The sequence below is a fragment of the Folsomia candida genome, unplaced genomic scaffold (genome assembly GCF_002217175.1).
Source record: "Folsomia candida strain VU population unplaced genomic scaffold, ASM221717v1 Fcan01_Sc001, whole genome shotgun sequence".
Lineage (NCBI taxonomy): Eukaryota > Metazoa > Arthropoda > Collembola > Entomobryomorpha > Isotomidae > Folsomia > Folsomia candida.
In genome coordinates this window covers 3830791-3856371 of record NW_019091193.1, presented here as the reverse complement: position 1 = coordinate 3856371, position 25581 = coordinate 3830791, and the positions used below count along the sequence as shown (strand labels likewise).

Here is a 25581-nt window from a genome sequence, read left to right as displayed (position 1 = left end):
TCGTGAAGATCGAAAATGAGAAGAACTGTGACGGTAAGGATGGATTTAACGAGCCATGAATTATTAAAAAGTGTACATATTTATGTGCAGACATTTCATGTGAAATGTAGTCGAGAAGTAGTTGTGAATCAGTAGATTAGTTTTCTGGTACAGAACCGTAGTAAATAAAATGTAGTGAATTAAAATTCTGGACCCTTAATTTCTTACATTTGTATGAATCGTACCATCATCATGAGAAAAAAAAACGCAATTTATTAGACATTGCGAGTTTATTTTATTTCGCAAGATTATTTCACATCGTATTTTCTTAATCGATAACATATATCATGAATGATCACAAATAGTGATTCACTATGGGTGTCATGCAAACATTATCATTGTTCATAACTTATATGTACTAATAAATTAAATAATTCCAAATTGGTTTGATCCGCATCCCTATGTACATATGTACACTTTGCATGCGTACTACGTACACAGTCAACCGCAAAATCGACACAACAGGAAAATATTTAAGTACAAATTATAATTAATAAAAAAATTACAAATTAGAGAGATCGATGTGCAAATTACATAAGTTGAGACTACGCCAGACATTGCGGGAATACGAGCAGTCAGTTTCTCGACTGTTCGTCATTCTTTGTTGACATAACTTTTGCTGCGAACAATGAATGAATACTGAATAATGTTCAATTTCCATTTGCTTAAATATCTTGTAATTGGTAATTTTGATTTATTGATTCTAAATTAGTTTCTTTACAACTCTTTCTGGCTCTCAAATACGACAACTTATAAAAGGCAAGGGAAAAAATACTTTGCGAGATTCGCGAGACGAACATCTTGAAAGCTACTGCTAATTAAAGGTTCTCGTTAATTATTACAACACTAATTTTACTCTTGTTCAACAGACGTTGCGAAGATGGAAATGGTAAATGAGTGTAACAATGCAAATTGCAAGTCAAATTCGGATGAATTGGTTATTGCAAAGGAAGCCGCAATTCTGTACTACCGATTTGACATGTCGCATAAAAAAGTGCACAAAATTTGTAAGACTTGTGACGAGGATGCAGAAACATTTATGCAGGTATGCACAATACGTAGAACCAATTATTTAGTAATTATGTCTAGTATTTTTTCATATTTTTAATAAGTTGTCAATATTTATTGAAAAATGTACTATTTCAGAATTCCGTAAATGCTTTGAAGAATGATGAAAATATTTTTGCATTCAAAACTAAGCCTGAAGGAATGGAGGTAGATGTCATCGAAATTAAAGGTACGCAATTTTTATTGATTAAATTGATCGTTAATTGATATTTTTTGTTTTATGATCTGATCTGATATATAAAATGAAATATGTAATTTAACTTATTTACTCTTCATGAAATCATATGTATGTATGTAGATGACGAAGAGGACGATAACAACCCTGCCGAAATTCAAAGATTGGAGACTGATAATAATGAAATTTTGGAGTTGTCAACGAGCGTAGACAATTTAATTGGAGAGGTCATGACAAAACTGGATCTTGCATCTCAAATAGCTAAATGCGAAGAAACTACGACAATGGAATTCGAAAATTTAGGTGTGTGAAAATATAATTTGTTTAAGTATTGAAATATTCAGCAGTCTAAAAATATTTTGTTCATACTTGTAAAGAGGAGGAGTATTGCAATCTGAAAGAACAAGTTTCGCTTGTTGAGGGGCACATTGCAGAAACAAAAAAGATTTATAATAAAGTGGCCGGATATGAACAGCCTTTGGTTAGTGTACTATTACTATTTATTCGATATACATATTTTATATAAAATTAATACATTTATGGATTTTTTATTGTGTAGCCGGTCATAGCTGTAGAGCTTGACCTAAGTGTCACGGAAACTCTTCTGGAATCGATGTTACAGAATGTGAATGACTTTCTAAATTTTGATGATGCCCCTCCAGACTTTCAACCAACTCCTTCTCCAGAAAGTGGTATGTTTAGTGTTAAGATTAGGGGAACCGTATTTTTGGAAACCTTCTAATTTCAAATTATAGCAGAAAGTAATCTTAACGGCTCATCAGCGGAGAAAGAGAATAGTCACTCGGACGATGACGATGTAAGTTTCGTTCCTAAAATCAATATTTCTGCGGAATTTTTTGTACTGAGCTTTATTTCTAAATATGTAAAGTTAAATATATAAATTACATTAGATCGTCGAAGTGGTCCCTGGTGAAGGATCTCCTCAAAAGTTGACCTGTCCCTTAACTCGTCCACTAAAGGACGTTCCAAGACTGGTACCGCTAATTGGTGGCAGCGTGTATGCTCAGAAGCGTACCCTCCTCCATTACTGGGCCAGAGCTACAATTGAAGAAATTCTTGATGTCGGAGCTGGCAAATCTGTAATTATCAAAATTTACTTTTACACTTAATTTGACCAAGATTGATTACAGATTTATTTTTTTTCTCAGGAGTTTCTCGTGAGATTTGTACGAGGAGATGGACGACTGAAGCAACTGACTGCTAAACAAATTGCATATGACATTCCGTGTCCCTTCATGCTAATTGTGGGGACTCGAGTCATTGCTAAATTTCGTGAAGATCTGAAAGAGAAACCACACGGACCAGATGGACATTACGCTGGAATCGTTGCTGAACAGCCTACACCACGAAATAAGTTTAGGTAGCATGTTCGCGAAATCATAATACGTAGTAAAGTTTATCTAAATCATTTTACATTCAGATATTTGATATTCTTTGATGACGGATGCGCTCAATATGTCGGGATTAACGATATTCTGCTAATACACAAATATTCCAAAGAAGTTTGGAGCGATGTGCACCCTGATTCGGCAGAATTTATCAAAAATTACCTCAGGAAGTATCCTGAACGTCCAATGGTATGGTCTCATTAATACATAAAAGCTCGTTTTATTAGCTTAGGGTAGCTACATTTTATGTTAAGGTTCGTTTGACGCTGGGCCAAGTTATCAGTACCGAGTGGAACGGGAAATGGTGGGTTGCGCGAGTCACTGAACTTGATTGCTCCTTGGCGAAGATGCATTTTGAAAATGATGGAAGATGGGAATGGATTTATCGTGGATGCACTCGCTTTTCACCACTGTTTGAAAAATACACGAGACAAAGACAAAGGAAAATTGCGCGACAATCTACGAGTGCTTTAACTTATGTAAGACACAATATTCTTGTTTCCTAGATTAAAGAATAATAATGAGCTAATTGCATAAATTTGTATTTCGTTTAGCACGAAAGTTATCAACAAAGTAAAGATGGCGACGATTGGGTTCCTTCACATGGAAGAAAGAAGCGAACAGAGCCAACCCCAGGGACTTCAGCGTCTGCATTAGAAAAGCAACACGGTGATATCAAACGTTTGACTCGATTCGATTACGGCGAATTCGAAGGAACAATTGCCGTAAATGCTTTTAACTGTTCATTTACACATGTTCCAAAATAATTATGACAGAAGTTTAAATTATTTAATTGATAAAAATGTAATAATTTTTCTTAAACGTGTACATACAGAAAAGAGCAATACCTTCTGATGCGCCATTGACAAAGGAGTACAGTCCTCACGTATGTGACCATTCTTGTGTCTACGAGTATGACGATTCCAATCCAGAATACAAGAAAATTGGCCCGCTTACGCTGCCATTACACTTCGGATTTACAAGGTACACCACTTTCATGCATTTTTATGTGTTTAATTTAACAAATGTGATCTTGACGCAGAGAAATTGCAGAAAGTCCTTACCGGTCAATTTATTACCGAGGACCTTGTGGACTTCGATTACATGATATGGAGGAAATGTATGACTATCTCACTCAAACAAAGTGTCAAATTCAGATTGATCATTTTTGCTTCGATTTGGCTGAGGACTGCCTTAATGAATTTCGTCATTCGCGCCAGCACAGTTTTCTACCCGTTAGAAGCTAATTTTCAGTTATGTTATAAACAAATTGACTTTGTAATTTTAATTTGCACTCAATTTAAGGATTTGACGTACGGAAAGGAACCTGTTCCTGTACAACTTGTGAACGCATTTGACCACGAGTTTCCCCCGTATGTGGAATATTTAAGTCAACGAGTAGCAGGTTCAGGTGTGAATTTCAACAACGACGAAGAGTTTTTGGTAGGATGTGACTGTGAAGATGACTGTCGGGTAAGTGCATACAAGAAAACTTAAAGAGTAATAAAAGAAACCCAAAAAAGGAAAGCTTAGATGAGACTAAGAAGTGCGATAAAAAGTTTTTAATAAATTTCTTCTCCAGTGAAGGACATAGAATTTTAATATTTCCAGCATCAGCGCCCCCATTTCATTTAAGAATTTACTCAAATGTCTGTACATAAGCAACATGTATGCATATATGTACATATTATTAAAAGTAGACCATGTTAGGCTACACCTGTATATCATGTATCAACTTTCAGTATATTTGTAAGCATTCATAATTTTTTAGTGACAAGAAAAATTCACAAATGATTTTAATATTTCTCTCTGCGTTATATTTCAAATTTGATAGTTATTGTATATTTGTATGTACGTCGTAGTGAATGAAATGGGGCGTTGATGCTGGAAATATTAAAATTCTATGTCCTTCACTGGAGAAGAAATTTATTAAAAACTTTTTGTCGCACTTCTTAGTCTCATCTACGCTTTCCTTTTTTGGGTTTCTTTTATTTATTAGTTTTTATTCGTATTGAAGAGTAATTTATGTGACCACCAACCATATTACTAATGACCTACTCTTTAAGAGACCCCAAGCATCACCTAGATACTAAATTGGTTCTGAATTGAGAAGTCGCTGGGTCGACCTTAGCAACTCAACTTTGGGCGGTGGTGGGAGTGGTTACATTTCACCACCATCAAAACTTTCTCACTTTTAAACCGATTTTGTCTATTTTAATTTTGTATTTTTATAGAAAATATGTATCAACTTTTTATCCGTGTACTTTTTTCATACATGCCTTATTTTTTTTCTAATCTCCAAAAACACACTATTGGTTGGGTTTCTATTGAATACCTCATAAACCGTTGGATGCTTCAGGCGGCCAAATCAGGGCTCTACTCGATGTAGCCGTAATTAACTCTGGCCAAAATTTCATTACAATCGGTTGGAAATTGACGGAGATCTGAAAAAATTAAGCTTTTCAAACCTGTAGTGAATGCTTACTTATATGATTTTTTTCCATATAGTAACTATGGCCTCATCTAAGAAAAAATACAAATTATATAAATTTTTCAGTCTCATTTAATATAAATTATAACAGGATGCGACTAAGTGTAGCTGCTGGCAAATGACACATTCTGGAATCTCGTTTTCGAAGTTTAACACCCCCGAAAATCCAATTACAGGATATGAATACAGACGATTAAAGAATAACGTCTTCAGTGGAATTTATGAATGTAATCAAAGGTAGGTTGAAGTAATTCTCTATGAAATCGGAAGTTAGCTTGATGATTCGGTGTCAATTCCCCGCCATCCATTCCCCGTCATCAATTCCCCCCCATCGATTCTCACCCCACAAGTTCCCCGCTTTATCAATTCCCCGTTATCAAATTCTCACCCGTCTCATGAAATGGCAACAATGCACCAAAACTGACGCTACCAAAACCATTCACTTTAAAAGCTGATATGATAAAACGATCAAGCATGAATATTATCTGCTCCTTTAAAAAAACATCCTACAATATTGGTCAGCTATGACTTTGTGTACATGTAGATATGTACAAGTACAAATAATGAATGAACCAGAGAGTAAAAAAAGGTAGCAGTTTCTACATTTAGTTTGATTTTGGATAAGCGAGAGAAGCGACAAGACAAGGCAGGAGTACCTTACCATCCAGGTAGTGAACAACTTCTTCCAAGTAAACTTTTAATTCTTTATTTAAAAAACCTATCAGTACAGCTTTGCTTAGCCCGAACCAGGGATGAGCAAAGGATTGTAAAACCATGTTTGTCACTAGTTTCCATAAAATTATGCCCAATGCTACTGTTGTTCACTAATTCTTGAATTAACTAACGTCAATTCTTCATTAGCACTATTAAGCACCAAATTATAAAACAATTTACTGCTCTTGTCCATCTCCTTAACTATGGTCACCACCTAGTGCCCTTTTGATTACTTTTTTTCATAATTAATTTCAAAATATTTTATAAGAAAGTACTGGGGATCTCTGTTTCAAATTCAGTTTTTCATATTAATTTTTGAAAATCGGTGGCAGTCACCTCATAGGGTCCTTCCGGATGAAGATTTTCTAATTTTAATTCATTATCTTCTATTAGAACCCATTTACATCCTCTGTGCCAAATTTCAGCTCGATATGAAGATTTTCGAAAATCGGTGGGGGTCACCCCATAGGGTCCCTCCAGCCATAAATTTTTTTAAAGGAGCAGATAATATTCATGCTTGATCGTTTTATCATATCAGCTTTTAAAGTGAATGGTTTTGGTAGCGTCAGTTTTGGTGCATTGTTGCCATTTCATGAGACGGGTGAGAATTTGATAACGGGGAATTGATGGCGGGGAATTGATAAAGCGGGGAACTTGTGGGGTGAGAATCGATGGGGGGAAATCGGTGACGGGGAATTGATGGGCGTAAAAATGCACAGTACCAGCTTGATACACACAATATGTTTTGTCCAGGTGCAAATGTGCTAAAACGTGTTGCAACCGAGTGGCACAAAATGGACTCAAAGTACCACTCCAACTGTTCAAGACAGGTATAGTTGCTACAGGATGCTATGACGCGTTGATGCGTCATAGGTTTTTAATCACACTCTTCTCCTGAGTATTTAATATCTTTAATGCAAATTTCTTAAAATGACATTGATTTCATGAATAGTAAGATACATTTACAGTGAGATTAAACATCTGTGACGATGACGCACTAACCTGTATAACTTGAAATGAATAGTCAAATGGATTACTAAATAATTTTGTCATTCATGTTCTCACAGCGGCAAAAGGCTGGGGAATCCGACCTATCTTTGACGTGCCTGAAGGTGCGTTTATTTGCATTTATGCTGGTCAAGTGTTAACCGAGGATGCCGCTAATGACGATGGACAACAATTTGGGGACGAGTATCTTGCATCGTTAGACTACATTGAACACATTGAAAAGCTTAAGGAAGACTACGAGTCAGAAGTTACCGACATTGAAGCTGACGAACCTGTAGCGCATCCTAAGAAAAAAATTAAGACGAGGAAAGGTATACAGTATGTAACAAAAGTATAGCTACGATGACATATTTTTTATCTCGACATGATGCCGTAATACTTCAACTTTGAAACTCCGTACAAAAATGTCAAAACTATCTACCGACAATTTCCTCGTCGCCGATTTTTAATGTCGCAGATAGGTCAAAGGTCAGGATTATTTTTCTACAAAAATTTGAGGCGTCGAAAAAAAAACTTCGTGGATAATTTTTTTTGAAACTTGCAATATTTTTTACTGGATACGGCATGCATTTTGAAGAATAATGAGCTTTGTTTGGACCGTGTGCGATTTTTTTGACGCCCACAGGAATTTTTCGCCAAAAAGAGGTTGAAGGTCTAAAATCGCCGCCTTGGCGAAAATTCAAAAACTGAAATATACGTTTGCATATAGAGGGTCCGGATACGCAAACGTATATTTCAGTTTTTGAATTTTCGCCAAGGCGGCGATTTTAGACCTTCAACCTCTTTTTGGCGAAAAATTCCTGTGGGCGTCAAAAAAATCGTACACGGTCCAAACAAAGCTCATTATTCTTCAAAACGCATGCCGTATCCAGTAAAAAATATTGCAAGTTTCAAAAAAAATTATCCACGAAGTTTTTTTTTTTGACGCCTCAAATTATTTCAGGAAAATAATCCTGACCTTTGACCTATCGGCGAAATTAAAAATCGGCGACGAGGAAATTGTCGGCAGATAGTTTTGACATTTTCGTACGGAGCTTCAAAGTTGAAATATTACGGCATCATGTCGAGATAAAAAATATGTCATCGTAGCTATACTTTTGTTACATACTGTAATTGTCTGCTGTAGTATTTAGTAATTCGACTAATAAATACATATTTATGCATATTTCTTTATAATAGAGAGGCCCTTTAACACGAGAGGAAAGAATAATGCGAAGAAAACCTCATCCGGTGCTGGAAATTCCAAAAATAGTAAACGTTTTATTTTATAATCCATACTTTTTTCAAGTGTTTCTTGAAATTTTGAATTATGTATCTTCAGAAAGTGGTCCTGTCATTACCCCTCCGAAAACCAAAGTTCGTCGCCCACTTCGTGAATACTTTGGAGAACATGATGAATGCTATATTATGGATGCTAAAACTACAGGAAACATTGGACGATATTTCAACGTATTTACATATGAACATATTCGACATATGATATTCCTTACAAATGAAAATTAACTATTGCCCTCTTTAATTCTTTTTAGCACTCTTGTGAACCAAATATTTTCGTACAAAATGTATTCGTGGATACACATGATCTCCGATTTCCTTGGATTACGTTTTTTGCCAGTAAGCACATCCGTGCCGGATCAGAATTAACTTGGGACTATGCATATGAAGTTGGAAGTATACCCGATAAAGTACTTCTTTGCCAATGTGGGTCGCCAGAGTGTCGTGGAAGACTTTTGTAATTTTACGTTGTTTTTTATTTCGCTAATGTTTTGTATCTTAAATGACATTCGAAACACGTCCATTTAATCCATCTGAAATATTATTTCTATGTTTAAATTGTTCATAATTTATTACAAATTGTCGAATTTTATGTAATTTGGACGATTACTTTATTGCAAAAATTAATCTAACGACATTGAACGAATTGCGTCACAATTCGTGAACTGACTTATATATTAACTATAAATACCCCTCATTAAGTAATTTTTGCAATAAAAATTATACAAATGTGACCTGAATAAAAAATCTATATTTAGACAATAATTACCTAAGGTGACCTACATATCTACAAATCTACTTAATTTATTTGCCCAAAAACATTGTTCCTAGTGCTACGCGTTTTTATTTTTTTAAAATTTAGGCTTAAACATCATGTTTACCGAAACATTCTACACAAAATTTGGGGCAACAATTAATTCCGCAAACGTCTTCAGTTTCCCTCTGATCTGGAATGCGAAGGAGAAAAAATTACGTTTTTCGCCCTCTTTGCATATCATCGCAAGTTTCGCACATTTATATCTTTCGGCTTTTACATTGTCGCATTTCGTACAGACCATAAAGTACAAAAAACTAGGAGACTTCGCCAACAGCACGTTATTCTTGACCGCCTTCTTCTCATCAGCCACTGGCGTGTTCACCATTTCAATAATCACTTTTAAGTGCAAGGAAATACGGGATTTTTTCAATTCGGGGGTTTTGTTCACGCAGAAATTTAATGGCAAGTGGTGGAAATTTGCATATCAAAAATTCTAAAAAGCAGTAAATATGACCTATTTGAAAAATTAATTCGCTCTTTAGAAACCTGGTGGTCCTTCAAGGGTTCCAAAGCCGCATCAACTTTTAACTCGACATGGCTGCCAATTATGAAGTGGTCAAGCGCGATGCTTAATTTCTTCCCGCTTCTAGTTTTCGGCTATAAGATCATTTTCCCCCAGCACGAAATGCAATTGCCAAATTATTTACCAAGGGATTCTATCCTCTATACAATTACTTTCATAATTTACGCCCCAACCGCAATGTACTCTTTACTCTATTGCACAAACGTTGTAAAATTTCTAATTCAAATTTTTTCGGCATACATGATTCTCATCGTACCCTTGCTGAGAGATGAACTCTGTTTATTTGCAAAAATCCCTGCCCGCCAATATCGTTGTTCCAACGAACTTAGGCAGCTCCCTCAGAATTTGGGACATGCTTACAGATCGTTACAACTACTCGATAAGCTCTTGTCCCTCACGACTGGTCCGTTATTGCCGTTGATGCACTCTATTTTTGGACACCTCGCTATTTCCGCGGGCTATCAAATAATTATGGCCGGCGTGGGTGGGGATTCCAAGAGAACGGCATTATTTCTCGCAATGTTTGGCATGGTAGTGGTCTGGATTAGCGTGATATCTGTCGCCGCTAAATTACAGAAGGAATCAGTAAAGTGCATTTTGTCATGGAAAACGGGAGTGCAAATTCATTGGAGGAGTGGGAAGGATAGAAAATATATGGCGAAATTTAGGAAGAGCTGCAAACCACTGTACATTGGATACCTTGGGTATTTGAGGATTACTCCCATGACTGTCCTAAAGTTTGTGCAGGGAGTAGTTCGAGGCACGTTTAGATCGGTGTTGGCCATGAGGAAGAGTTCATAAATTTTGCATATTATACAAAGTATTGTAGAATATTACAGGCTAGTCACCTCATTTGCATATTTTGACGCTGTTGCAACAAAACAGAGTTTATTCAACATGGAAAACATGTATCGGCAAAAAGGGGCATAGAAAGATTTATGCAAAGGACATGACCCGTAATAATAATTCTACTACATCATTAATATTTATATTAATATTTTATATATGTATATCTATATACATATAAGCTTGGTATTTAATTTAAGTATAGTTGCATTTTTTTGGACATAGTTAATAGATACAGAATGTCAATTAATTATATAATTAAACTGTATGCTTATTTTCCGCATGTACATACGTATGTACGACGAAGGTTAACGTGTTGGTGAATTTCTTATCTAAAATCAACATCATATGCATTATGTATGTATTTACTTACGAATGTATGTACGTACATAGATAATTATTTAAGTCTGGTTGTGAACGTTTTTTTAAATATCTATCTACAATCATTGTACATGCATCAACTAAAGTCATATGTACATATATGTATATACATATGTAGCTACTCATGTCTGAACAATAAGCAGGTATGCACCACATTATAACGTGATTTCATTCAAACAGGAAATGGATAATGGAATTGATGTTATTTGGGAGATCAATTCTGATAAATTGTATCCTGACTCATATTACATAAGCATGTCGTTAGTCAAGATCACGTACGTTTTTTATTTAGCATCGTGATTCTTGGAGTATTCTTCCCATAAATTTTACAAATTTAGCACTATTTTAAGACTACAAGGATAATAAGCAGTGAAATACAATGGGGTCCATTTTTCATTTTACCATTTTGAGCCTTCTTCTCCTAACCTCTCGGATCACTTATGGTGATCACATTTTCGAAATCAAGTCCATCGATGACCTTAACCCCGACAGTTTAAGCGCCACCTTGCTCATCAAGTTTACGGACACGAGTTTCTACCCAAGCATGTCCCTTCCATACATTAAAGACGTTTCGGTAATTTACTACAGACAAACTATTTATTTAAAAATTTGGTACATAAAAAATATTTAGTATTGCAAGAATTTTTGCAGATCAGTAATAATAACTATCACCTCTTTAATATCACCTCTTTAATTAATCACCTCTAAAATTTTGAACCAAACAAAATTCTCATGACTGACTGATCGTAAAAAATGGAAGCAAATGTCCTACAACTTTTCTAAAAGGTTAAAATCGAAATCCGTTAATTTGCCAAATAACCTCGTAGATTTGTGTGTCTCAATTTTTTCCAATGCACAGTACAACCTCCTGATCAGTTGACCAAGAACTGGCTACAAATCCTTTAAATGCACATGGTTTCAATCATGCTACAAATTTGTCATGTTTGGCGTAATTTAAAAATATTTTATCCTCTTTTAGTCGAATCTTAACCCTAGTCTGACCTGTTTGGACGCTCTCTACCTTCCAAAACAATTTTGGACCTCAATCTTTATCCAGAAAATCATCTCCTCTTGCTACTCAACGATCCTCATGCACACCTCAAAATCAAAATCTGACTCCACCTCGGTCATATTTGCCCCCATTGAGGAAGCCTCCTCTAAATTCCCCACCATCATTCGAGACCCATTGCGCACAATCGACAAAATTTTGAACAACCCGCCACACGAGACATTTGACAAGGGTGCAGTGACCCACTTAGTCACGCCGGATAACATAATTAACGTCACACTCTACAATGTAAAGAAACCCACCAACAAATTCTATCGGGAGAAGGAAAATAAAAATAAAAATTGGGGGGCTAACCTTGTCAACGGGGCATTGCCATATTGGCGAGCATGCATAGTTGGCGGGAAGGCGGAAAATATTCAAATGCAATATATCAAGAAACATCATCCAGTTTGTGACTGCTATGTCTTTGACGGTGACATGGTCACGAAGGGGAGTAACAATAAGAATGAGAATATATTGGACGTAGTAAATTCTTGCATCGCATCCATTGACCCACTCGACCACCCACTTCTGTCCCACATGAGTAGGAAAGAGGTACACAAAATGATGTTAGAGGCGGTCAGAGAGAAATATGTGACCACAAAAGAGTTTGACCCTAACGATTTTTTTGAGGATGAGAAGGACGAGTTGTAACAAAATATGTTGCAAATATTTATTGGCAGTTCATGGGCATCCAATTATTTAAGCAGGTTTTAATTTATTTGAAAAATTTAGTATTGTAATTGAAATTCAGGAAATAAAACAAATTTTAAGTATATGAAAAAAACTGTTTATTTTGTCGCGGATTTTTGCATGCATCCAACTAAAGTCTAGTTGATGCCATTTTTTTAAGTCCATTTTCATGTGACCATCAAAAATAGAATTTTTTGTAATAAGTATCAGGCATATTTAGCTTCATAAAGAAGCAAGCGCTTGATTAATAAACCGTTGCAAACGAAATGTAGCAAAGGGGTGAAAACACACGGAATTGTCTTTGTGGCACGCCCACAACGTCTTTCTGCACTTTCCCGTCATTGTCTCACATTACCCCACGTCTCATTTTGCCCCGTTTTGACACCCACACCCGCGTACTTCAAACGCACACGACAATACCTTTCAATAGACACCCCACATGACAAAAGTCATTTTTCGACATTCGACACCTCCCACACGGTCATGGGGTCGTCGCACGTCGAAATGATGACGATTTCTAAAATCCCCGCCAAAAAATACGTCTAAAACGGCGGAAACAAAAAAGTCGACAACTTTCGACTTTGGCGTCGTCTACACGGTCACACGGTCATCGCACGTCGAAATGATGGCGATTTCTGAAATCCCCATCCAAAAATATGTCTAAAATGGTGGAAACGAAAAATTCGACACCTTTGACCGTTGGCGTCATCACCGTGGCGCCGTGACCTTACGACCTACAAAGCCCATCTTCGAACTCATCCATACTTCAAAAATTAGAAACACGTTGACGAAAACCGCATGCCGAAATACGAAACCATTCTAAAGTTATCGTGGATACAGACGGACAGACGGACGGACGGACGGACAGACGGACAAGACATTTCCATAAAGGGGTTTTCACCCCTTAATAAATAATAATAATAAGGGGTACGTAGATTTTGAAATGGATTTCAAGTCACTCAGCATATATTTCGAAAAATTAAAATATACAATACTCATCTGGCATCTCCCATTCTAGAAGATAACCCGTTTTTAAACAACCGGATCAACACCCTTAAAAATCAATCTGCTCAAGTTTCCCCAATGACATGTTCAGAGTTCCCGTTTCCCCCAGAAAGCATATCCCGCTCAATAAAATTAATGCCGTCCAGATAATAAACACCGTTTGAATACCTTCGCTCAGTTTCACTCCCCCAATTCGATCTTTCGCCTCCAAAAGTATTTTCTTCTTGAGTATGACTTGCGTTCCTTTGAACCTTTTTTTAAACTCGTTTCGTGCCAGGTACTCATTCAACTTGTCGTAGATTCCAGATTCCAGGAGAAAAACGAGCCTATTCACTATAGAGGAATGGCGGCTGGTTTCAAATTCCCAACCAAATGGCTTACCCGGGATGGAAGCTTGCTTAGAAACCATGTTAAATTTAATCCAGGGATAATTTCTCTTAAAATAGTCCATATGCTCGAGTACGTTTGCTTTTTCGCCTATTAGCACGGATTTACCGCAGGTTACGATCTCCTCTTCTACGCCGGAATTTACCTCAGTGTCGGGTAGTTTCTTGTACGGACTTCCTGTAAAAAAGTACAATATCTTATAAATTTTGTATGAATCATATCTACTGTTCAGTCGATGTTAATGTTCTAAAAAAATCTGAAAGATTTCCTGGAAGATTAGTTTATGTTATTTTCCCAAAGACCAAATAACCTTTCAGAAAATTTTACAAGGAATTTAGACCATTAATATTGCCTGAACGGTATATTTGTATAATTATCCATTTAATAGTATTGGATAAAAATTACAAAAAAATACATCGATGAGGCAATTCGATAAAAAGTTTTTATCGTTATAGACTGAAATTTTGAAGCGAGTCTCATTTTTCCCAATTCTATTCTCAACACAATATTAAAACAACTTCTGAAATCCTTACCCACATAATTTTCATATCCTATCGGATAGAATCGTTTCTTCTTATCCATCATGTAAAACAAGGCTTCCTTTACCCAATCCGGATTTTCGTTGGGTGCCGTCATAAAACTTCTAAATATATTCTCTATCGTGTAAAACTGTAAGCACTTGGGAAACATAACATTGGTCGTGATTGGCGCTGAAAGTAGGCTGAAACAGGTTGGCGGTATATTTGAAAAATTCCTAGATTTGACCTGTTTCACGTGAAAATGCCACAAAATCTGGTACTTCGCCTTAATCATGTCTCCAGCGGATATTTCGCTTCCATTATTTTCGTAACGATACACAGGAATCTTCGCAGAGCAAGAAATTTCTGAAAAACTATTTGGGATGTTTTTCTCAAGCGGGGAATTCAAACTGGTAATTGCTAGTCCGATATAGCACTGGACCAAAACTGTGGAACAGATCGCCCAAACCCCGAAACCTATACGAAACGGGTTGGAATCCTGAAGTGCGGCGGGAACAGGCGGGTATTGGTTGAGGATAGACCCGACGTAGAAAAAGTATAGGTGGATCCTTCAAATCAATAAATTGGTAAATTTTAATTTAATTTGTGGATTAATTCCAAATATTTGTGAAATCAAAGTGAAAATTTCAAACTTCAACTAAATCCTTAAAAAATTTAGTTTCTTCTAATCCGAACTCTGTACCTTAAGGTACTTCATATTCAATTTGGTACCTTATCTCTGGTAAAATGCATCGAACGTACAAATCCGTCAACATCGCTACAGCAAAGAATCCACCAATTACCGCGATCCAAACCGATGTTTGGAAGGGTGCTGAGTAGAAGGAAAAACTGACCCCCACTTCAGAGAAACATGTCAAAAAGTTATATGACGAAAATCCCGTCAGTATTACAGTCATAACCGGGTTTGCCAAATTGACCTCCAACGGATACGTCTTCTGGAACCTGAAATATTTTGTTTGCTTAAATTTGTTACCACGCCGTCGTGATAAAAATCAGTAGTACCAAGTCGGAAAATGGGTAGTACAAGAAATTGTGATGCCACGTTTACTTTGCAAACATACCTAATTCTCGGGATTGGACAAATCCTATCATTTCGTTTTACATTGCACACATGTCCATTTCGATCTTTAACAAAAGACGTCTTCCGGGTCTTCCCACTGAGATTATGCAAAGTCACATTATCCTTCCGTGTTATCGCGTAAACGATGTAATCCAAGATTTCTACCACTGCAAAGACATTTTTTTCCTTCAGCCCAAATTTTAAGAACATCTCCTTTTCACTATATTGTATCAAGTCCTTTCGTTCGTAATACCATTCCTTTGGCGGCGCTATATTACGTAGAACAACCGCTAAATTCAAATCTTCCTCGGTACACCGGCACCGGAAACCCTGTCCGTCTAACACCCAACAAATTTCACCTTGAGTCGTAAACACCACGCCCATTTCCGGTAGCCGGTTTCGCAACAAGGTGAAAATTTTCGCCTTATCTTCATCGCTAAATATGTTTGCAATGGCCAAAACTGTGTAAATATTTTCTGGATTTCGAAATTCTGCAAGTTGTAAACTCCATCGTGTTTCATACATGTAAGAAAAGAATGTTTGTACAGTTATTCTAACCCATTCAGAAAAATGGAGTAAGGTTGAACGAAAATCTGCCGGGTTTAGATCGAGATGTGTGATAAGAAACCAGCACAATTTTTTTCGGAAATGTGTTCCATCTCGGAGGGGATTGTAGTACAGATATTGCACTTAGTGACGGGTAGTGGTCATATTATGCTCTAAATCGGTTAATGATATTGTGATTGGGAGATTATTCTCACTTATTAATGAGGACGTTTTAACGATAGTGTTTCCCGTTTTGAAAATGTAATGATGCGGTGAACAATCCGGAATAAGTGAGGATATACCGTCAGATAAGCTGCATACTGGGAATTGCAGCACGTACAAATTTAACAGGAGAAGACGAACCCCCATTACATCTACATAAATATAAACTTGATTATGAACTTAATTATGAATTAATTTTTACAGCGACATAGATACTTGTAAACCTTTACTTCGTTGTGGAAAAATTTAGCTCTGGTAAATATTTAAGTATGCCTTCAGTCGGCTTTTATAGTTTTTTACTTTGTCAGCGTCATGGTTTTAAAACTTCTAATTGCAGCTATTAAATGCAAAACTTTGTAAATAGCGAATAATCTGGATCATCTGCATGCATAAAATATTTTTCCAAGCCAATTCACAAACATGTAAAAGTAGGTGGCAAGCAACTTCAGTTGTGCACATTTACATATGTATGTATGATAAGTACTACTATTTATAATCACCTTATGTACGATTTTCTTTCAATACTCACTGTTAAATATTAGTAACCCACCCCAACAGAGGGTCCAGCTCCAATCAATTTACATTAGTTGCAACTGCAACAAATGCATATAATTACATTTCCCCGTATGAACGGCATCCGGTTCAATTGGGCAATGCAGGACGCTGTACCTAATGAACAGTACATGCAACATTGCAAAACCATAAGCTTATCATACACTCTTTACTTCAAATTGATTAATGGACAAAATTGAGTACAAAATTCGACAAAAAAAATTCTAAATCTAAAATCTATAAAACTAGATAAATACTTATCTGCACATTGCAATATAAACTTTCGCGTCAAAATTACTCGCACGATAAACAACAAATATAAAACAAATTTAGTAACAATGGTGACGCAAACCATGTTCAACCCAGATTATTTTTTAGACCACGTTCTTTTGAAAGACAAACCCTTTATACATAAATGACATTTACCAATAGTGCGACACAGTTGTGAAAAATTCAACAAGTTGAGGGCGCCGCATGTTCGCAAAAATGCTCGGTTTTTCGCAAGGCAGAGGTACTACCCTGAATAATCTGGGTAGAACATGATTGGCGAAATTAATTTTAATTCGCAGCATATATAATTCATATTTCGCAGCAATTTCAAAATTCCCCTTGAAATTGAAGCCGAACAGTTAATTCCAAATGGGGGAAGCTTTCCTAAACATCCAGACATCATCGCTTGTGGTGGAAGTGATATTTGCCTATGTGTAAAATTTGTACCCTGCTTTTCGAAATGCAAAAATTATTTGGGCCAAGAGCTGTTTTGCCCGGATGTTTTGTTCTCTGTCAGACGTATCCCACGGGCAGCCGTTGAGGACAAGTTCATTTACCCCATGATCTATTTTCTCATGGTGTATTCCACCCGGCCACGAGGCTTGTACCGCATTTCGGAAGGTTGCAAAAATTTGTGGGATTGGAGGATCGACGAGCCTGTAAAAATTCGGTAAAAAAATATGTTTACATATACTTTAGGGGAATTTGTTAGTTAGAAATTTGCGACCAAGGTCCCATGAATTTTACAAATCCTTGTTACTACTGGGTAGCAAATCGTTACCAGTTTGGTTTTGAGTATATATTTTTTCACATTTACATATAAACCTATATTTTTGTTGTTGGACAGAGTAGATAACCGACCATAGATTGTCCTTTGTTTGTTCCGTAAACATTGCGGATATTTTTAGTTTAAACAACTGCATTGTGGGGGTAATTTTTTCAACTGTGCCTTACTGATTTATTATACAGTATTTAAGTAAGTAGTCTATAATAATCTAACAAAATTAAACAATACAAACTCGAGGCCCAAAATGATTCTAAAATCTCCTTGTCCTTCGTGGAAACGACTACATACGCTAAATTGAGTCAAAAATTTGGGGGACAAACGAACCAAATTCAAATTCACACGCCGGATACAATTATAAGCTTCGTTTAACTACTGTGTAAAAAAAACAAGATACAGATATACATATGTACATACATATACATTGTCGAAATAAATTACCGAATATTACTCAGTGAATGGAAATTCAAGGCGAACAATTGGGCGTCCGGGTCAGGTTGTTTGTATTCGAAGAACATGACATCCCTATCGCCTACATGCGTATGGTCACAACTTTGCAGTAATTCCCACCCGATCTTTGTAAAGCTTAATAAAATGGCTTCGACGAGCCTGGGAAAACCACAATAATGCAAATTCATTATTAGAGTTGCGAATTGTATATAATAATTTCCAAAGTAAAATTTGCATATTTAATATAAATAAATTATAGTGCTTTTTAAATCATAATTTTCTGCACTAACTGTGTCCTTCGGTTTGTTGGGTTTATTTGAAAAACTTGAACAAATTTTCATGTTAAACATTCATAAGATTTGTATCTCACTTTTATGACTGGAAATGTGAATTCAAATTTAGAACTATATTACATACGCATATGTATCAAATGTTAACGATGCGTACATAAATGAAAATGAATATTTAAATTAATGCAATTAATTTCCAAGTGAAATAGCTCCTCCGCACTTTTAACTCGTCATTCAATTCTTGAGTTACGTGTAGGATTTTGAGACAGAGGAAAGCAAACATTTGGCAAAAATTTAATGACGCTACCCAGTCAACTGACCTTATCGCATCCACATCACTACTGTGCGAAGACCATGGCATTCCTTTCAATTTAAATTCGTGTGTGTCAGAATGTTCGGATTCATTCCGAAGACCTTGCGCCCACCCGGAACTAATTGCTGAACGAATGGTGCCAACGATACCGTTCGGAGTGGATGGGACGCCACCCACGCGGATCGCACTACTCTGGGCGAACTGGACCCAACACATTAACAATGGCTGAGGAATACCATGAACTGCCATGTTTACACACGAATAAAATATTTTTCGGCTAAAGTTGGAGATTCGTTTTTAAAAATTATTATGAAATTGTTCCCAAATGTTTTTGAAGGTCGTTGTTTTTAAGACTTGCACTTTACTGAAAGGTTTTGGTATTTAGTTTTAATGTTGGTGTATTTGTACATAGTGCATAAATGGATAGTTTATTCCAGATGAACTTTTACAAATTATGTACATATTTAAATTCGATATTCGTAAATAAATATGTAGACAGTACTGATTTGTGGTAAAAATTGAAAACTGTGATTTTATAGGTGGCTGAATAATAGCAGCTGTTTCACAATACAAGCTGGGAACGTTGATTATTCTACAAGAAATGACCCGGGTAGTAATAATACGGGTAGTGTATGTAATACCGGTCGTTTCTCTCCCAATGTGGGATTTATCTATGTAACTCGATGGACAGCGACTTGTTGAGTGAGCCACAAGTACAACTGCCCAAGTTTTCTATTCGATTATGAAAATAAAGACAACATGAAAACTATAAGTATTTATTGTTAGTATGTAGAGAACAAGGAATCATACTGTTTGTGAACATTATCATTTCGTACCTAACAATTGCAAGGAATTTTCAGCAAATTTATTTCCATAACAAAAAGCTGTGATACTTATAAGTTGCTGCATGCAGAATTGTCATAAGTTTTAACTGAATTACTCTTAGTGCTCATCTTTATAACAAATCATATACATAAGTTTTTCAATTTAGTTGAACTGCAAATATGTACATAAGTACAAGTTCAGGTACATATGTATGTATGTATATTTGTGTTTGCGTTAAATTATGTACACGCAATATTTTCTCGTAGCGTCCGTACGTAAGATATGTAAGATATGTAGTTGATATTGACAACATTTGGGGTTTTCACGACGAGCTGCATTAATATGTAGATATGTTCTTCCAGGCTTATTTTTCCATTTTTTTCATTAAATTTTAACCAATTACTCGTCGAACATCACGCGATATAATTTTGTAGAACTCCCACGCTTAACAATCTATCTTAAACTTGTATTTAAAATTACGACATTTTTTGTATGCGTTCACGAGAAGTTGATTAGAACACGAGGGATGTTTCCGAACTATTTATGGGCGAAAGTTGAAGTCAAAGTCCAACGCAATTACTTATGTTACACTATTGATTTTTCGCCTACATCACTTTCACCGGAACTTGTTGCTTGAGCGATTGGTGCAGTAAAAAGAGTTATAATTGAGTTTAGTTACGCCCTAAACATACAATAATGTGACAATTTTAAGCTTTCAGCCACAAGGAAGGCAGACGAATAAGTATCTGACACATCAGTCGACCGATTCTAGCAATGTTGATGGTAAATTTCCTAGCGTAAAACCATTTTTCAAGCAATATGTAATAGCACATCATGGAAGCTCTAAATCTGTCTGGAGTTGAAATCAAGATTGTGGGAGTGGTAAGTATATATGTTAGTGTGAGATGGGTGAATACATATCCATGTATGTGATTTATTTAGAATGAGAAAGGCCTGGGGAGCATTTCGAGATTGACCAGCGATCCAACTGCCATCAATTTCAATGCGGTCGTACATTTAATTCTGGAGTTGCAGTTCATGATGAACTTCAAGTAAGTAAATATTTAGCATAATTTTTTACAGATCACGTTTCTTTCATAACATAATTTTAGTGTCCCGATTGTGGTTGATTATTTGTAGGCTTAAAGTTATCGAAGTTGATGACTACTTCCCAGAAAGTTATTTCGTTTTCAACGAGACAAACTCCAGCTTGGCGTATCAACTAATTACTGGAAAATCTGATATCGCAATTGGCTACTTGTACCATGTGCTTCCCCGCTTAAAATATGGACACCCGATTATACCTTTTTTTACGGAAGAGTGAGATTTGTGCTACATATCGGCCAAACTACTTTAGAAATTTTAACATGTTCAATTTATGTATCCTTAAATATTTAGGATCCATGCCTTCTTCCAGCAACCTCGGAACCTTATGGAACAGAAGAACGTATACACAAAACCGTACAAGCTCGATGTCGCCATTGGCACGGCGTTAATATTGATTTCGATGGGAATATTGGCAGAATTCTCACAATCCCACAGAAATATAAAGCCTGGCCTTGCCCTTTTGTTCTTCAAGGTTTCGAGGGGCTTTGGATGGGCTGTTTCGACTTTGTCGCGACAAAGTTATATAGCAAAACTGTTTGAGCTTGCAAAAATTACTGTAATTTTATTCATAATTGTGCTTTGCTTTGCTAGGCTACAATCATGACTGGGCGATTCGGCTGGATTACATAAAGCTTATGCTCTTCTCAGGAATGTTGTTATCATTTGCTTTAAATTCATACTACTCTGCCGCAATTCTCTCTTACTTCACTACGGATGAGGAAATAATTCGCAAATTTGCACACCTAGTTCCGGCAGGATTCAGCATTGATGCCTTTACAAGTATCAGGACTACGTTTCCCAGCGATTCGGAAAATGTAGGGAACGTAAAGTGTCGTTCGTAACGTTACAATAAATAATTACATTTCTTACAGAATACTTTAATCAATTTCCGCGGAGTCGACTACCTGACGTCTGTCGAGTTAGTGTATGAAGGAAATCATGCTCACTTGGACAATTCTGACTCTTTTTTTGAATATTCAATCCAACTGGGAAAAACCGTTGGAGAAATTTGCACCGTTTCAAGAGTTCATTTTAACGGGAGACATTTGCATAGCGGTTTTTATTGTAGGTTCGAATTTGACCATAAGGAAAAATTTGCGATAGGGTATGTACATACATATCTTGGCACGATGTGGTGCCAATTTTTATAGCTAAATGCATGAACATGAGCGGCTGAAGTTGGGGGACATTATCATTGTGGGTGTGGGATAGGGGAGGCAGGGACTTATTAACAAGGACAAAATAGGATTTTGCTGAATTTCTGGGGGATAATGTACCCCTGTCCCCAGGTGGCCCGACCAATGTGCAAAGACATTTGTGCAAACGATAAATGTGCAACCTGACAAATGTGCAGCCCGATAAATGTGCAAACGATAAATGTGCAACCGATAAATATGCAGGAATTTTTCCAACAAATGGTGCAATATATCTTGATATAATTTAAACATAAAATCAAATTACATCTCCTCAAAAACTAAAATTTGAAACATTAATTTTGTGGTGGCATCCCGTATGATGTCTGTTGAAGCTGTAGATCTTATATTGAGCAGTATTAATTTATTGTTAACTTAATATTTTACTAAATTATATTTTTATGGTGCATAAATTTCCTGGTACATACATCTTCGTGAATTCGTGAATTTTAGCCTATCGTATAGGCTGGAATTATGTACATATAAAAATTCTAAATTTCAATGAAATAATTCGGGATTTACTTATTTGCTGTTATTTTAAATTCTGTCCCCGCGGGGTGTCCCTAACTAAAGTTTAATTGTCACTAGCTAAATTTAGCATTACAGTGATTCGGCACGGGAATTTTATTATAAAATTGACAGGGGTCAACCCCGTTATAATGATGATTAGTAATATTTAATAAGTATAAAATCTGCATTATAAGATCTCCAGCTTCATAAGCTTCACCACAAAATTAATGTTTCAGAATTCTTAGTTTTTTGATAAGATGTAATTTGATTTGAAGTGTAAATTATATCAAGATATATTGCACTATTTGTTGGAAAAATTCCTGCACATTTATCGGTTGCACATTTATCGTTTGCACATTTATCGGGCTGCACATTTGTCAGGTTGCACATTTATCGTTTGCACAAATGTCTTTGCACATTAGTCGTTTGCACATTTGTCTTTGCACATTTGTCACCCCATCCTGTCCCCATGCTTCCGCCGCCAATATGAACGAATATGTAAACATATTTAATATTCAGGAGCCTAAAACTTCACGAAACTGGGATAACTGGAAGGTATTTGAGGAGGGAGGCGAAAGCTGCGACCATTACGTGCACCTCGAGAAGGAGACAGTATCATGACCACCTGGGTTTGAAAGAAGTCTGGATTTTGTTCAAGTTCTACATTGGAGCCATAATTATAACCTTTTTCCTACTAATAATGGAATACCATAAGTGAACCTTGGAAGTTTTTATGTACTTTCAGGAAGACGATCCAACAATAAGTAAAATATATTTTAGACGAATGCATATTATGCCGATTTCATTTATTTACTTCTCTCTCATTTACATGAAAGCACACGTACAAAATATGTATATTCATACGTATTTACATATAAATATTACTTTAACCCCTTACAGTGAAATTCCTTCCGTTCTAACCTTTTGTTAATAATTCCGAGTCGGGGTTACCAAGTTCAGCCATTCAGGTAGCCTGGCGTCAAGTCGCGACTGACACAGACCCCTAAATATGAATATTAGAGAGTTGCAAAAGCCAATATATCTACATATGTACTTTGTCACCCTGGGATAAAAATTAAAGTCACAACGAATACCATAAAAAGATATAGGAAAGGTAAAAATTGAACATTTCAACTCGCCACATCCTCAACTTCTGGTTCTCACCTCTAGGAAGAAGTCCCACTCCTTTTTCAGTCCTCATTCGAGTTTTACCTTACAACAAATAAAATCAATCTAACAATTTAATACAAATTCTGTTAAACAATTTCCAAAAAAAATTTCGAAATGTCGACCCCATCACTATTCGTCGGCTTAATGTTATTCTTGTCGGTGACAACAATCAGTGCTATAACGGTTACAGTAAATAAAGACGGCAATTTCAGTGGTACATATTTAGAAAAGAAGTTTTGTTTTTAATCCAGGAAAAAATTAATATTTAAATGCCAAAATTATTTACCACAGGTCAAGAGTTTTCTTTCGAGTTAGCACCGGGGGCTTGTGCCGCCCTACCGAACGACTGGGTCAACACGGTGAGCTCGCTGGGTCATTCGGGTTGCGTGAATGCCTGCCCGGGTCGTGGTTGTGAAGGTCAACTGTCCTGTGTCAGATTTGAAGGAGCTGGGAATCTCGATTTCTCCAACACTGCCTTCAACGATCAGTTCAATTCTTTTTTCGCGTGTTAAAGGTGACAGGAATTTCATCAAGCTGTTATGTAAATACATGCAACGTATTTATGTTATGGGACAGTATACATTTTCTTAAATGATGACTTTGTTAATTTAAATCTCGAAATAAAATTTAAAATGGGGCAAGTTATGCCAATTTGAAAGTTTTGATACACACACATTTGTTAACAAGTATGACAATCGGGAATCGTAAAAATTGGTAACCCATCGAATTTGAGTTCTATGGTGGTAGCATTTGTCGTTTTTAATTTGTTAGAGTTTAATATAAGTTGACCATTATAGAAATTGTACAAGTGTGCATATGCGGGTAAAAGTAACCAAGTACGTGATGCGAAGCCAGGAACAAAGCCAAAACCGTAGATATATGTAGTTCCTTGGCCAAAACTTCAAGACCAAGTCCATAGAAATTGCATATCGCACATCTTAATCATTAAGGCCTTTTTGGATGACGCCATTCCTTCCACCCCTGTTCAACAGTAGACTCTCCTTGCCCCATAAGCATACATGGAAAATTAAAAAATGGCTTTAATTGACATCATCTCATTCATTTTTGCAGGAAATTAAATTTTAATCACTGTTTTGAAAACCTAATTTTCAGCTTAACAAACAAGTCAATTTCGTTTTTAAAAATTTTCAAATTTCACAGAGATGGAACTGTGCATCTCTATAAAGTTTGAAAATTTTTAAAAACGAAATTGACTCGTTTGTTAAGCTGAAAATTAGGTTTTCAAAACAGTAATTAAAATTTAATTTCCTGCAAAAATGAATGAGATGATGTCAATTAAAGCCATTTTTTATCAATTTTTGCCCAAAAATGGGGCAAAGTGGAACACCAAAAGACGTGGCAAATGTAGTTGTCTTTTCTTCTGTTTATTCTTAACCACTTTTCACCATCAACTCATTCAGCTTATCACCAAGCTACTATCCACTAGTTTATCAACCAATCTCTCTCCAACGCCTTACCAGCAGGTTACGAGCCATTCTGCACCCCTTCAGCTTATCATTTTGGGTGAGTCACCACCACCATTTTAGCATGTTTTCGACTTATAAATTACCATTATAAATTGTATCATTTGCAGGAACAGAGCCCAATTATCAACCAATCTCTCTCCACCTCCTTACCAGCAGGTTACGAGCCATTCTGCACCCCTGCAGCTTATCATTTTGTGTGAGTCACCACCACGATTTTAGCATGTTTTCGACTTATAAATTACCCTTGTAAATTGTATCATTTGCAGGAACACAGTCCAATTATCAACCAATCTCTCTCCACCTCCTTACCAGCAGGTTACGAGACATTCTGCACCCCTGCAGCTTATCATTTTGTGTGAGTCACCACCACGATTTTAGCATGTT

General features: G+C 36.3%; 2 protein-coding genes and 1 long non-coding RNA gene across 6 annotated transcripts; all 3 read left to right on the top strand.

Moving 5' to 3' along the window:
- Positions 1-627: 627 nt before the first annotated feature.
- LOC110850679 (histone-lysine N-methyltransferase SETDB1) lies at positions 628-8963 on the top strand. 4 transcript variants are annotated; one of them, XM_035846260.1, is made up of 21 exons: positions 628-798; positions 909-1084; positions 1186-1276; positions 1406-1585; positions 1660-1763; positions 1842-1974; positions 2038-2099; positions 2194-2382; positions 2452-2663; positions 2724-2880; positions 2946-3170; positions 3246-3416; positions 3527-3675; positions 3734-3926; positions 3997-4164; positions 5274-5419; positions 6650-6726; positions 6964-7215; positions 8084-8155; positions 8226-8353; positions 8434-8963. In XM_035846260.1, exons 2-21 carry the CDS (start codon positions 920-922, stop codon positions 8638-8640), a joined length of 3081 nt encoding a protein of 1026 aa, XP_035702153.1. In that variant the 5' UTR covers positions 628-798; positions 909-919; the 3' UTR covers positions 8641-8963. The 4 variants fall into 4 exon arrangements, 3 of the variants coding, with proteins under 3 accessions (XP_035702153.1, XP_035702152.1, XP_035702151.1); XM_035846259.1 differs by having other exon boundaries at positions 653-722; positions 2041-2099; XM_035846258.1 differs by having other exon boundaries at positions 654-722.
- A 2019-nt stretch (positions 8964-10982) lies between these two features.
- On the top strand, positions 10983-12575 carry LOC110841750. The gene is made up of 2 exons (XM_022087445.2): positions 10983-11320; positions 11726-12575. Exons 1-2 carry the CDS (start codon positions 11126-11128, stop codon positions 12446-12448), a joined length of 918 nt encoding a protein of 305 aa, XP_021943137.1. The 5' UTR covers positions 10983-11125; the 3' UTR covers positions 12449-12575.
- Positions 12576-23503: 10928 nt separating this feature from the next.
- LOC118433305 lies at positions 23504-24368 on the top strand. Its single transcript, XR_004833304.1, has 2 exons — positions 23504-23924; positions 24002-24368. It is a non-coding gene; the product is annotated as an uncharacterized LOC118433305 (long non-coding RNA).
- Positions 24369-25581: the final 1213 nt, after the last annotated feature.